The 13,065-nt window shown below is 39.5% G+C and overlaps 1 protein-coding gene across 1 annotated transcript; it reads right to left on the reverse strand.

Moving 5' to 3' along the window:
• Positions 1 to 980: 980 nt before the first annotated feature.
• On the reverse strand, positions 981 to 12,825 carry LOC145489154 (sperm-specific sodium:proton exchanger-like). The gene is made up of 18 exons (XM_081468072.1): positions 12,665 to 12,825; positions 11,401 to 11,687; positions 10,603 to 10,713; positions 9,917 to 10,187; positions 9,388 to 9,531; positions 9,118 to 9,277; positions 8,345 to 8,608; positions 8,018 to 8,253; positions 7,167 to 7,227; positions 6,601 to 6,855; positions 6,041 to 6,235; positions 4,990 to 5,191; positions 4,338 to 4,486; positions 3,816 to 4,043; positions 2,930 to 3,100; positions 2,308 to 2,541; positions 1,789 to 1,987; positions 981 to 1,359 (listed from the first exon to the last, which is right to left on the reverse strand). The coding sequence occupies exons 1-18, from the start codon at positions 12,754 to 12,756 to the stop codon at positions 1,052 to 1,054; spliced, it is 3,567 nt and encodes a 1,188-aa protein (XP_081324198.1). The 5' UTR covers positions 12,757 to 12,825; the 3' UTR covers positions 981 to 1,051.
• Between the last annotated feature and the right edge of the window lie 240 nt (positions 12,826 to 13,065).

Here is a 13,065-nt window from a genome sequence, read left to right on the forward strand (position 1 = left end):
CTCCTGCTTAGTCCGTTTGAGATTAACTCAAAGACCTGCCTTCTGTCTAGAAGACTGCCTCACTTTGTTTTTTTATTTCCAACACAATTCGATTGAGAGCTCTAGTTCGCAAAATTGATCTATTGTATACATCTGGGCCGGCTTGTTGGAAAGGCGGCTAATGCTAACCCAGGATTAACAGTTAACCGAAGTATTAGTTTTTCTTGCCGAAAAATGTTTTTCACTGCTTATTTTTTGTGTAGTCTGAAAGTATTCAAACTCAAACCTGAAGGACAAGCAATATAAACAGAAAACCTCACCGAAAAGTTACAAAACTCAAAGCACAAGTCTCGCTAACCCCTGGGTCAGCTTGACCGGGCTTTGAACAAGTCGGCCCTGGGGCCCGTTTCTCGAAGGTCCCGAAAGGTTTTCGCACCCGGAAAGCCGTAGCAAAATCTCAAACCTCATGATTATGATTACAGAGCTGTTTTATTCACATATTCTGACATAAACAGAGGTACCATTCCGTACAAGAAGATTCAGGCGTATGCACCTCTCTGGAGGCAGTATCACGAGAGGTCTTCTAAGTTTTGTGCAAACTATCCTAGAATTGTAAACGTGCACTCACTGATCAACAGAATAATAACACGACAAAAAAAGGCATAAATTCAATCCCTAATAGATCAATGATTTTTAGTGATTTTCCACCAAGTAACATTGTCAAACTTGAAAACGTCGGGCCGAGGTTTTTAAGTTTTAGACCACTTCTTTCTTACTCGTCCGTAGCCACAACAGTTGTAAACAACTTTCGTGACTAGAACGGAGCATTTTAGCAAGGTTAGGCAACTTCTAGTGGATTTCCAATTAATACCAACACCTTAATTGGATTTTCAAGTAGGACTAAATCTTGGTGAGACTGCCCCTTCAATACCGATTAGCTAAGAGTGGTTCTTCGGGCCCGAAAAGTTTCCGGGGCTTTCGAGAATCGGGCCCCTGTTGAATAAACTGAACACTGGAAAGTGTCTTTTAAAAGAAACCTAGCAAACAAATGGAGGATATAACTTGCAATAAACTAACAGTACAGATTACACGACTTCCTGACGAAAAAGAAGACCCAAAAAGAAAAATTCTCGTCAGCACTCTTACCTTTATCATCGTCAGCAATCGGTGATACTACTATCTTTCTACCTTGCAATCTGTCAGGTAGGGGATCAAGCCTTCGGTAACTTTCGTCAGTACTCGTAATGGATCGGCCACCCAGAGTGACTCTTCGCTTGCCTCTGAACACTGCTTCTGTACCTCCCGCGAACTTTTCGAATGACATAGCTCGAGTCGAGAACGAAGAGTGACTATCGCGTCTCCACGGTCCTGATTGAATTCCTGTATGACAAGAGAACGTGTGGCAGAAGTTAAAAATGAGAAAAATTAACGATCCAACCTTAATAAAGATGCTTTTCTGGCGGGCAGCTTTCTTTTACTAAAGATATTGGTCATTTTATGCTTTTACGTGTGTGAGTGCGGCTGTAAATAGAGTTCTTTCAGTACGATAGAGAGCTAACAATATTGCTGGAATACTAGGATCGTCTATATTTCATGGTCCATTATCATCCTGGGTGAAAGCTTTTTTTGTAAATTTAGTTTTTCATCCACTTGCTTACCTCACGGTTTTAGAACTACACGGTAATTGTTGGTGCACGCATATCTCGAGACTCGCAATGGCAATGTTGGTTCTTGATCGGACGAAAACTTAACGGCATTTTTACAACTTGCTGCTACCCTTCATCTCAATGGCTACTTCGCATATCTCACCTACAAGGTCCAACGCTGATGGATTGTCCTCTGGGTCATCGGGCATCGCACTTTCATGCGAACGAACGATCACTAAAATTTTGGGCTCGTCAACATCGTAATGCAATTTAAATGCTCGGTAATTCCTCGGCAGTACGCACGGTCCATCGTAGATTTCTCTGCTTTCGAGATCCGTAACCTTACCTTGGATAAGGATAATCTTTAAGCAAAAAGATTGGAAAGGATGATTAGTGACCATACATTTCGCTGCGATTGGTTAAAGCAGTTTTTAACTCATCATGGAGGAAGGCAAAATGAGCCTATATGTCTGTCCGCTGTCAATTGAAAACAACCAGTCTAAACTCTAATATACTGCTTTCATCAAGGTTCATTAGCTCTGATCACAGCATGTTCTAAAGTATCCCTGGCCTTTATATTAGTTCACGTATATCTGTTGCACCTACTTATCAGTAATAAATACACTATGTGGGCTACTGTCGTAAACTCTAAACTGTATTTCGTGATTAAGATGTCATATACCTCTTTCATTTGTTCATTAGCTTTGAAGATAGCATTGGGGCCCTTAGGAAGAGTGGCAATGAACGATCGTTCGCACATGATACTGATCTTGTCCTTGGTCCAGTTGTAGTAATTGGGTACATCCAGGAGAAGTGGCACGGCAATTCTGACGCCACAAACTCTCCATAGACGGTCTACGAGATCTGGGTAGCGTCTCATGGCTTCGTTCATATCTTCTGCTGTGATATAATAGGCCTTAATGGGAAATCCAACAACAAGTTGAGTTTTCAAAGCTAAAGTCAACTTCTAAGACCCCCCAAAATACACCAAAATTACTAACATCGTTTCAAGAATCCTCAAGGCATGAATGTATCATATAAATGAAGAACCATTACGTTAACTACCACAAAGTGATATAGGCTAATCACTGTATTTTCACTCTCGAAGCTTGACGGCCAAATTAACAGCAGGATTATACAGGACTCGGGATACCTATTGGGCAGTTGCAGTTCAAGAGTAGTTTCGTATTATCAAGCGCTTAAACGCTTCCTTTTCAGTTACACTTTTACCGTTCGGTTCTAACCTAACTGATAAAATCAGGTTTGAAAAGTAAAACATCGGTGTTATCAGGGAAAATTAATACCTGGACTGCGGACTCGCAGGTGCAGGAGGAGTTTCTTCTAGCCGAAGTGAGAAGGCCCATCTCACCAATCAGGTTGCCGGCAGAAATGTAATCAGTAGTGACTATCATCTCTCCTACTTCGGGTTCCTCACCGTCCATGTAACTTTTCTTTGCCACTGATACACCGATCATCTGCAACAACAAAAAAAAAGCTGTAGCCGTCTGAAAAAAATAGGTTTGCAGCGCGTTTTGTGGGTTTAGGTTTATTTTTGTTCCATTATTTTTAATGTCAGTATCTGGGAGTGAAAGTACTACAAGTGATTACGCAATCACTGGAAAGATAAAGGTATAAAAATTAATATATTAGGTAATAAAAAATTTTCGCTTTTAATTTGCTGATATCAACACAGACCAGTCATTATAAATTCTAAGTTGGAAATTTTATGGACAACAGAAGACTTTGTTTACAGAGTCAAATTAACCTGTACATGTAGTGTCTTAGTGGTTTCCTGGAGTGACTACGCCTGTTACATAATAAATTAAGGTCAACGACCTAGAATTCATCCATTAGTCCCAAATAGACACCTTGTCAATGGTGTTGAATTTTACTTGAATTATACTTGGAGTAAAGCTACTCCTGCTATGTAGGATTGTATGGTTTGGCCACCACATGCCGTGATGTCGGTCGTAGGTACCCTCAGCTTTTATTTTTTCAGACCAGTCGGCTAACAATTTACCAGCGCCTATTTTATTTCTGGGTGGGGAGAGGTTCTTATAGTAATCTAAGAGAAGATGACATTTTCATTCTATTATAACTGGTTATGCAACTCAAATAACGTAGAGTTATATTACACGCTCAACCATTAGCCATTGCTAAAGTTCTTGACAAGTGTTTGATGCTAGATACCTTAACCATTCCTGAAACAATCAAGTATATTCCCGTCAATTCTTCACCCTGTCTTGTTATAGTATCCCCAGCATCAAACCTCTTGATACGAGCAGCAGAAGTTACGAAGTCGACCGCCTCTGGTGGCATTCCCTCTAACCACACCACATTACGGAGCAACTCCATGGGCTTTTGAGGCGGAATGGAGGCTGGAGCACTAAGCTGCCGCTTCATTTTTACTTCAACAATCTGTGTTTTAAATACAAAAGTTAGTTTACAATTCTTTCGAGAGGTACGCTGTGAATATCTCATTCGTAACCTACTTTTTATTGAGATACACGCTTGGCTAAGTATCGAAAAGAGTCAAAACGTAGGTAAGGAGTAAACACGAGCCCTAAAACAGCTTATTTGTGTCCTGAAAAAATATCAACTGCCAACTAAAACAGATGGCTATTGCATGGGCATGAGGTATAAAGTCTCTTTGTAGGACTACAAAGGTCACGAGATCTCCGTGTTATGTAAGCAAGGCAAGCCATGTTTTACCGATTCAAGTTTTCCTGCCTCAGCTTCATCTAACAATCCACCACCCTTGAGTTCGTGAATGACGTCACGAGCGTTGTTCAGAATGGTGCGAATTGCCTGCCGGGTTTTAACGGAGATTGCAATGCCTGGGTGTTCACGTTGCAGCATACCTGTAAAAAAACAAAAAGTAAGCTAAGGCGCGTGTTTGCATGTAACTATGATATCCAAAGTGGAGCTTAGAAGAAACCACGACAATATTATTTCAAAGTACCAATTGAGAGGCGGTCGTAAGAAATAGAATTAGTGTGTGTACCACTTAGAACACGTGAAATGAGAATGCAGTAATTTATGTCCCTTGAAATCCGCCCTCCTTATGGGCTACTGGAAGCCTACGGACGCTATAACGGACCATTGCAAGGTGGTTGTTTCACGTCGCTCAAAACACTTACAAATCTGTTTGCGTAAATTCACAGGCTACTCTACAAGCCCAGTAAAAGACGCTTAGGTTCCTTCCTTTCTAAGTTCTTCGTTGAGGGTGCCTCAATACAATAGGCAACTAACTTTGTGATTACGTAAATCTTTAAAAGTGACGTTCCACAAAATGAGTATTACTATTTTAACAAAAATCGGGCAAGTATAAAAACGACAGTTAAACAAAGCCCATCACAGTTACCCAGGCTTTTAACAACATCCAATCGGTTTCTTTCAGATCTTTGCTTTAAATCCTTTGCGATCCTTTTGTCTACCACCATATGATCAATCAGCTTAATGATTTCTTCTTCAGCAATGATATAACCTTTGCCAACATCATAGCCAAAGCTTAACTGCCGGTTGATGATGTTGTTCACTACGTCTATCAGTTTTGGAAGAAGAGTCTGCGGAAAGGAAAGAAAATAACAGCTATTACTAATAACTATTTTCCGAAGGTTAAGTTCTATGGTTAAACTCCTATAACAATATAAGAAGAAATAATTGTACAATGAAAACACTGTTATTACTTGGGTAAAGAGTGCCCTTTTAGTGTTGCCTATCCAGGTGTATTTCATTTTGATTGGTTTCTCACTGAAAGGGCTTGTCATCCGAATGGGAAAAATCGAGAGGCGATATTTTGTGGCTGCTTTCTTTTTATAACTGGTCTTCACTTAACGAGCAGGTAATCATTGGCTATTGCGCGTTTTCGCTCAGATGGTCAGCTGCTGTACAAAATTTATTGGAAAAAAAAAAGAAAGTGTTTACATAAGAAAAGAGTTCAGCACCCACAGGATCGTTTTGGAACACCAATATGGCTGCCGTGACGTCACGTGAAAACACTCTTACTACTTGCTTTAAATTTTAAAAGTTTCATTAACCACCCGTCAATTGCCGCGATCGTCTAGTGGTGAGGACCCTGCGTTGTGGCCGCAGTAACCCAGGTTCGAATCCTGGTCCCGGCAACCTTTTATTTTCTTTTTGTTTTTATTTACTTTTTTGTCCAATTAGTTTAATAGCTATTAAATACTGCATAATGGATTTATTTCCTTTTGTTTTTTAAAAGTTTGTTTGATTAATTTCTGTTTGTTATTGTCATTGCCGTTAGCTTAGGTTAGAAGGCTTGTTAAAATTAATATCTAGTTGTTATGTGCCACTCGTCACGGTTGTCAATTTTCATCCCATTATATATTTCAACAGATGAAAATGGTCAGAGTGGAACGAGGTAATTATGAACATTTAGCATAATCACGTACCTTGAAAAGTCTCAGCAAACGACCCATTCTAAGCACTCTAAAGACTTTGGCCACCTTAAGAATAGATGGAGAAAAACTCCCTGTGGCGTTATCGGCCGCCTGGTCTAAAACGATGTCGATAATGGACAAGGCAACTATAAACAAGTCGAGCAGGTTCCAGTTGTCCTTAAAGTAGTACCGCCGGAATGCCAAAGCCTGTCAGAGAACCAAAACAAACGCAAAATTCTCATAACTGAGAAAATCTTGAAATCAGTTACTAATGGACATGAGCTTCACAAACATAATTTAACATACAGCGAATTACATCGCAGATTTTAACCAGACTGGAACCTAGAGAAATTTATGAGCAGCAGGAATAAAAGAAGCGAAAAGAAAATTGACCGGTCAAAATTAAGATTCTCATTGGCTCACTGTGTTCTTTAAGTCTGTTGTGATTGGCCATTTTAACTGGCCTCGCGGACGTTTCGTACGACACTCACTTAAACAGAAAGCAGCTATACTCCCACGCTGTAAAACATCCAAGTCAAGTATAACAAAAACGACAAAAAGACGTCACAGACCTTCCACAATGCTTCAGTGACATAAATGGCACAGTATACGTAATTGATGTTGTTCAAGATCGTCATGTACGGAGCATCGTCATCTGATGCCAGCTCCAGGACAATAGGTACCATGTTGATGATGATCAAGGTGTTAATAACCACATCAAAGACAACGTGTGCAGCCACATCGTACATGAAGGAAAGAATCTTGTTATTTGGTGGCGGTATGCGTTCTGTCGGTTTGGTCTGCTTCAGCTGTTCCAATTTATCTTTCTAAGAGGAATGAAAATAGTAGAAATAATTGATAATATTGAAAGAGTTGTTTCTTTGTTTTCACGTGTACACTTGCAAACAAGGATACGCCTAACATTTTACGCAATCCCTTCTCATTTTACTTACTTTTCTAGTTAGTATAGAGGTAAAGAAAGGTTGTTGCTGTTGTTATAGGTTTTTTTGGTTACATTTCTTTTACATTCCTTCATTTATTTCAGTGCTAGGTTTATGTTTTGTGGGTTTTCAGTCACTAACAGCAAAATCAATTCAAAGTAACCAATCGGGCTCTGTCGGTTTTAGAGGACACATACAAGTTTCTGTAGATAAGGTGGAACTCTCCAGTAGGGTTGCAAGTCACTCATCTCGATGAAACTGTAACAGAAAAAGAAATAACATGCAGTTGAAATTAAGAAACAAGAATGAAATGTTCCTTTGTTGGACAGGCAGTGTTATTCCAGGGCATATGAAATAATTCTTTGCCTTCACATTAACTGTAAAGAGTGTAAACTGTCAACCGCGTTTGGGGTAACAGACACAAGTTTATTAACTTGGGCTAAGAGACTGTCATCATAGTCTCTTGCTTGGACTTAAGTTAGTAGCAGCAAACCATGAGTCCACTTAACCTTAATAATTTCCTGTTATTAGAAAAAGCTAATAAATTTTATACAAGAGAATAAAGTCCTGATAAGTTAATTTATCTGCAAACCTACGATTTAATTGTAAAGGAAAAAGAAAGAAAAAACAACTCATCTAAATCATCAAAGAAAAGCTACAAAATTTATTGGAAAGTGTTTTCATAAGAGAAGAGTTCGGCAGCACAGGATCGTTTTGGTACCCCTATGTGACTGCCGTGATGTCACGTGAAAACACTCTTACTATTTGCTTTAAATTCTAAAAGTTTCATTCACCATCTGTCAATGGCGGTGATCGTCTAGTGGTTAGGACCCTGCGTTGTGGCCGCAGTAACCCAGGTTCGAATCCTGGTCCCGGAAACCTTAAATTTTGTTTTTGTTTTATTTACCTCTTCGGATCAATTAATTAGCTTTTAACTACTGAATGATTGATTTATTTCCTTTGGGTTTTAATTGTTTGATTTCTTTCTGTTAGTTACGGTCATTGCCGTTAGGTCAAGTTCGAAAAGAAAGAAAAGCTCTGTTTGTACCCCTCTTCCTCGTCCATGGCAGTGTCAGCTAGGTTGATCAAGGCCTGTACAGCTTCGCGGGATAGCATTCCATGTTCAAACTGCTTCCAGTAACTGACCTTAAGAGCTTTGATTAAACGTACTCTACCGTCGTTTGTCATCTCGGCGAATTCTTTGGGCGAAGGTTCATTGGGCACGCTGCTTTCACAATTTGGGCATGTGCTAAGACGAACCAATAGTGGGGTCTCTTCTTCATGCTGAGAGAACAAGAAGAATAACCATTGCAAAAATGCAGCCGGCAATAAACTGTGATCTTTCTTAATTAAAATTTATCAGGAAACTTCTTACCTCCCCCTCTACATGCATGTAAGGATTATGCATCTCACAGTCCCGCTCAGCTATATCCCAGTCTGCGTCAGCGAGGAAGCGGTCAGCCCTCAGCATTGTAAGGGTGCGTTGATTGCTTTCTTGGATTTGTCTCACGGCATTAGCCATGGCAATTTTCTTGGCGTCTGATATATCACTCATTCCGAGTTTCTCCAGCAGTTTCTTCATCGTTGTAGCATTAACGAGAAGAGTGCACATGACAATGCCAGCCGTGTGCGCCAAAACCTGAAAGATAGTTAATTACTTCCCAACGTCAGTCTTTTAGTCTTAATGCCTCTAAATATACCAAGAGAAAAAGCTCAAGACCTGGAAAAAAAGTTGCATTCCAGTGGACCTGGCCAACATTTCCAAGTTATATCGCTGAAATGACAAGTAAGTTCTGTTGTTTATAATCAAAAGAACAAAACGGGGACGATAGCCAGAAGGAGAAACCAAGAAAACTTAGCTTTAGCGGTTTAGTGGTTTTGCTCACCAGATTAACAAAATTAGTCAAAAATACGAACTAGTTGCGCTTTGATTAGAATTTGATAATCAAAAGGTAGAAAAGTGGCTCGTAGTCGTATAATGCGCGCAATGTCATAGAAAGCACTTTTTTCTTCCGTAAGATTGCGCACAATGCTAAGCGTTCACACTCTCTCAAAATCATGTTACATCGTGTGTTAGGTACTCCGTACAAAACGCCAACACCGCAGTTAGAAAGCTATCCACGCCTAGTACATGTGTGAGAACTATACCTTTCCTCCAATCAGAGGTTGATCAATATACACCTGCAATGCTAGAGCCAGGCCCACAGCGCCTCGCAGTCCACCCCAGGCCGCCACTACAGCACTCTGCCATGAAAGACCGTATCCGATACGCATCAGAATGGGGCTGAATGTCATCATAACTAAGCCCCTGGAAAAGGAAGACAAACAACTCTTTAATAAGCATAGCATTAGTTTGATACCAGCCCTCTGAAATATCTGCAGTACGTTTTGCACAAACCCAATAGAGGATGAGCTAACCTTATCACAGTTATGCCAAAGTAATCCACCACCAGGAGAAATAAATCGTATTCGTTCAAACTATTGAGTGCCTTTTCCATGATCACGACACCAACCATGATAAAAATAAGTGTGTTTGCCAGGTACGCCAGCATCTCCCAGAACCTAAAATTAAATGATTAAATTTTACAATTCTTCGCCGATCATTAGAAATGATTTTATTTGGTGAGCAGCGATGCCTCAGTGGTGAGAGCGCTCGCCTCCCACCAATGTGGCCCGGGTTTGATTCCTGGCCGGTGTCATATATGAATTGAGTTTGTTGTTGGTTCTCGCCTTATTCCGAGGGTTTTTCTCCAGGTTCCCCGACTTTCCTCCCTCCACAAAAACCAACATCTCCGGATTCCAGTTCGACCAGCATAGAGGACAAGCTTAGGTCAATGTGGCTTCCTCTCTAAATATTGTAATTTATTTATTAGAGATTATAAGTAAAATCATAAATAAAGAACGCAACTATGAAATACGTTTTGATGGATAGACTATGCTAAATTACCTGTGCAAGAACACCTCGACTTCGGGACTGATGCTTGTTTTTAGCGCGTTGATTTCTATTCCTAACATAACGACAGCAATCACACCAGATATTCCTAGGACCTCTTCTCCAATGTAAAATGTCAAGTAGGTACTAGCTAAAGTGATGGTAATTTCTACCAGGGCATCATTAAACACATGCTGCAGCCAAAACACTGTAACCCTTCCAGCGACAAGACCGAAAAAGAATCCGCCAAGAGCTACACGTGGAAAATAGAGTCCGATTTCTGTAGCTAAAATGAAAAAGAGTAGATGAGAGACCAACTACGGCACAACCATGTCCCAACGAAAAACAGTACTTTTAAAACCAGGTCGTCTCATTACAACAAGTACATTTTATGATGTTTCTTTAATGGTAACAAACTGGAGTGCTCGGTTTCAGCAGAAAATGTCTCTAAAAAGCAAGGTATGCACATCCTCCTTTTGACGGCTTTGGAATTCAACATATAAATTCTCTTCCTTCTCACCATGAGGTATTTCATCTTTTGCTAGATAGTAGCATTTGTTTAGGTAGGATGATTAGCTTGTTACATGATTTAATGATAATATCATTACCTTAATTTCTATGGACTGTATGTTTTATCATTTTACAATGATTGACACTCTTGGGCAAACGTCGACTGACCAACAGATTTTACAGTTACTTACCAGTCATCGATTTAAATGCCAGGTTAAAAAATATCTTGTACAACACAATCGCCATTCCATCGTTTAATAACGATTCACCTTCGATGATAGTAGAAAGCTGTTTGCTGGTTCCTTTTAACATTTACAAAGTTAAAATTCAGTTTCATGAATTAGACTTTATACAGCTGTAAATTGGATCGGGGTGGGGGGGGGGGGGTACTCTCCTATGTGGGCTATATAGGTATGTGCAGCCCCAAAGGGTGTGGTTTGTCAGCCGTTTTGCTCAAAAATAGGGTATCGATTTTGGCCATTTTGGTCACAAATAGGGTATGGTTTTTGCACTCTAGTATTGAATGGGTATGCTTTTCAAGAAGAAGCTACCTTTTCATCATTATCGATAAGACCATCACCAAAAGCCCGTCATAAATTATGTTTAGGGCAACTGTGCCAGCCGCAATGGCCATAAATAGGGTATCGAATTCTTGGTCGGGTCATAAATAGTGTTGGGTAGATCGTAGATTTTGGTCATAACCGCTTCCCAATTTTTCTGGGTGTACAGGACAACTCTTATGATACCATATTTACTCTACTTTTACTTTTTTTCTCTGTTCATTGGCTTTATGCTATGTACTTTTCCGTCTTAGACGGGTTTTCAATTGAGTGTGAAAAGTAATCAGGTAATTACTCTGACTTCGATTTTGGTTTTACTACGGTTTGAGATGGCTGAGTAGTCTAATTGGTAAGCAATTGGTTTAGGTTTGGTTTCACGACACTCAATTGAAAACCACCCTTGACTAATACATAATCCTATAGACTCACCCAGGTCATTCAGCAAGGCTACTACAGCCACAGGATCTGTAGCGCTAACTATAGATCCAAACAGCAAGGCCTCAAACCAGGTCCAATGGTAGTCAACAAACACCATCTTGGCCATGATGCCCGAGAGCGCTGTAGCTACTGCTAAACCAAACACAGCAAGCAAGACAACCTGCCAGAACATCTTGTAAAAGATATGAACATCCATGGCAAAAGCTGATTCAAACAGGAGAACTGGCAAGAAGGTGGTCAATATGAGGTGGGGGTTCTGGCTTGAAATTGATGTGTACCTTTAAAATAGTGAAAGAATAGGCCTTTCCACGAATATCCGGATATTTTGTGGGATATTTAGAGGTGTCCGAGATATTTAATTAACAAAATATTAAGATATTTAGAAAATTTAGGCTATTTGGAAACATTCATAGCGCGAAAGCGGCAAGTTTTCAAAATGGCGGATGCTGGTAACATCGAAGTGCCTGAATCTTCAATCTTCCTCAACTCTTACAACTGGAAGAAAACTTTGAGAATTTTGGCATAAGTGTTTCAAAATCGGTGTATTTATACCACAAAATAAGAGATGTTTCGCGGTTTTCTCGAGATATCGATACAATCTTTTGTGATAGTTAGAAGATTTTTTGAGAATTGCCCTGAAGACATTTAGGGGGATTTTACGTGATATTTATGGAAAGGCCAAATAAAGAATCTTTGACCACCCCAGAACGTTTTGATGATAATAAAGCCAAGGCAGAGGGAAACAAACAAACAGGTCAGTAGATTTCTTTATCAGTTTTAAAATTGAATATAAACATAGTCAAGTAAAGGTTACCATCAATGAAAAAAAATTATATGACTTTTATTGAATTTCACAAACCAGGAAACGATTCTCACTGACCACAATAAAATCGTTCAAATGAACGTGGCACAATTTTGCAGAAAAATAGCTTCTTTAACAAAGCTAAGTTGGTAGTAGTAAGCTTTACACTGTCACTCATTATTAAAACTCGCAATAATTTTGAAATACAATTTCCTGACTTTCCTCTTACAGAAAAGTAATTCCCTGACTTTAAAGATGACGTGACCTTCCCTTTTTATTTTCATTTTCACCGAAGAAATCGATCGATTTGAAAAATGAAATTACGCCCCTAGAATTAAGGTTAAATCTTTACCAAATTTATGCGAGTGATTTTATATAATACTCATGTAAGACAGCTGTAATCAGTAAAGTTTCTCGATAAAACAACAGCAATTCAACTTTTTAAGAACTTACTTTTGTAGTTCTGGGACCGCGCCTGATATTGCTCCAAAACAAAGTCCGAGAACAATTAAAACTACTGTATAAGGTATTGGCCATCCTTTCATCAATTGCCGAACAATAGCTGAAAAAGAAATGCCAAGAAAGCGATAAGCTCCAGCTTGACTATCGAAGCAATAAACCAATTTAGTGATAACGTTACCACGCATAAAAACAAGAACTCGAAGCTTACCTCCAATAGTACATGACGTGAAGATAAACAGTATTGCATACGGGCTAGTTTCATGAGCCTCTTGGTAGGACTGTTCTTGTTCCATGGTAAGAACTTTTCACGTTTCAAAACAATCCTTGCAGGTCACATAGAGGTGCACAAGTAAACACCAATACATTCCTAACAAAGTCCCAGCTCACAAATT

The sequence above is a fragment of the Orbicella franksi genome, chromosome 6 (genome assembly GCF_964199315.1).
Source record: "Orbicella franksi chromosome 6, jaOrbFran1.1, whole genome shotgun sequence".
NCBI lineage: Eukaryota > Metazoa > Cnidaria > Anthozoa > Scleractinia > Merulinidae > Orbicella > Orbicella franksi.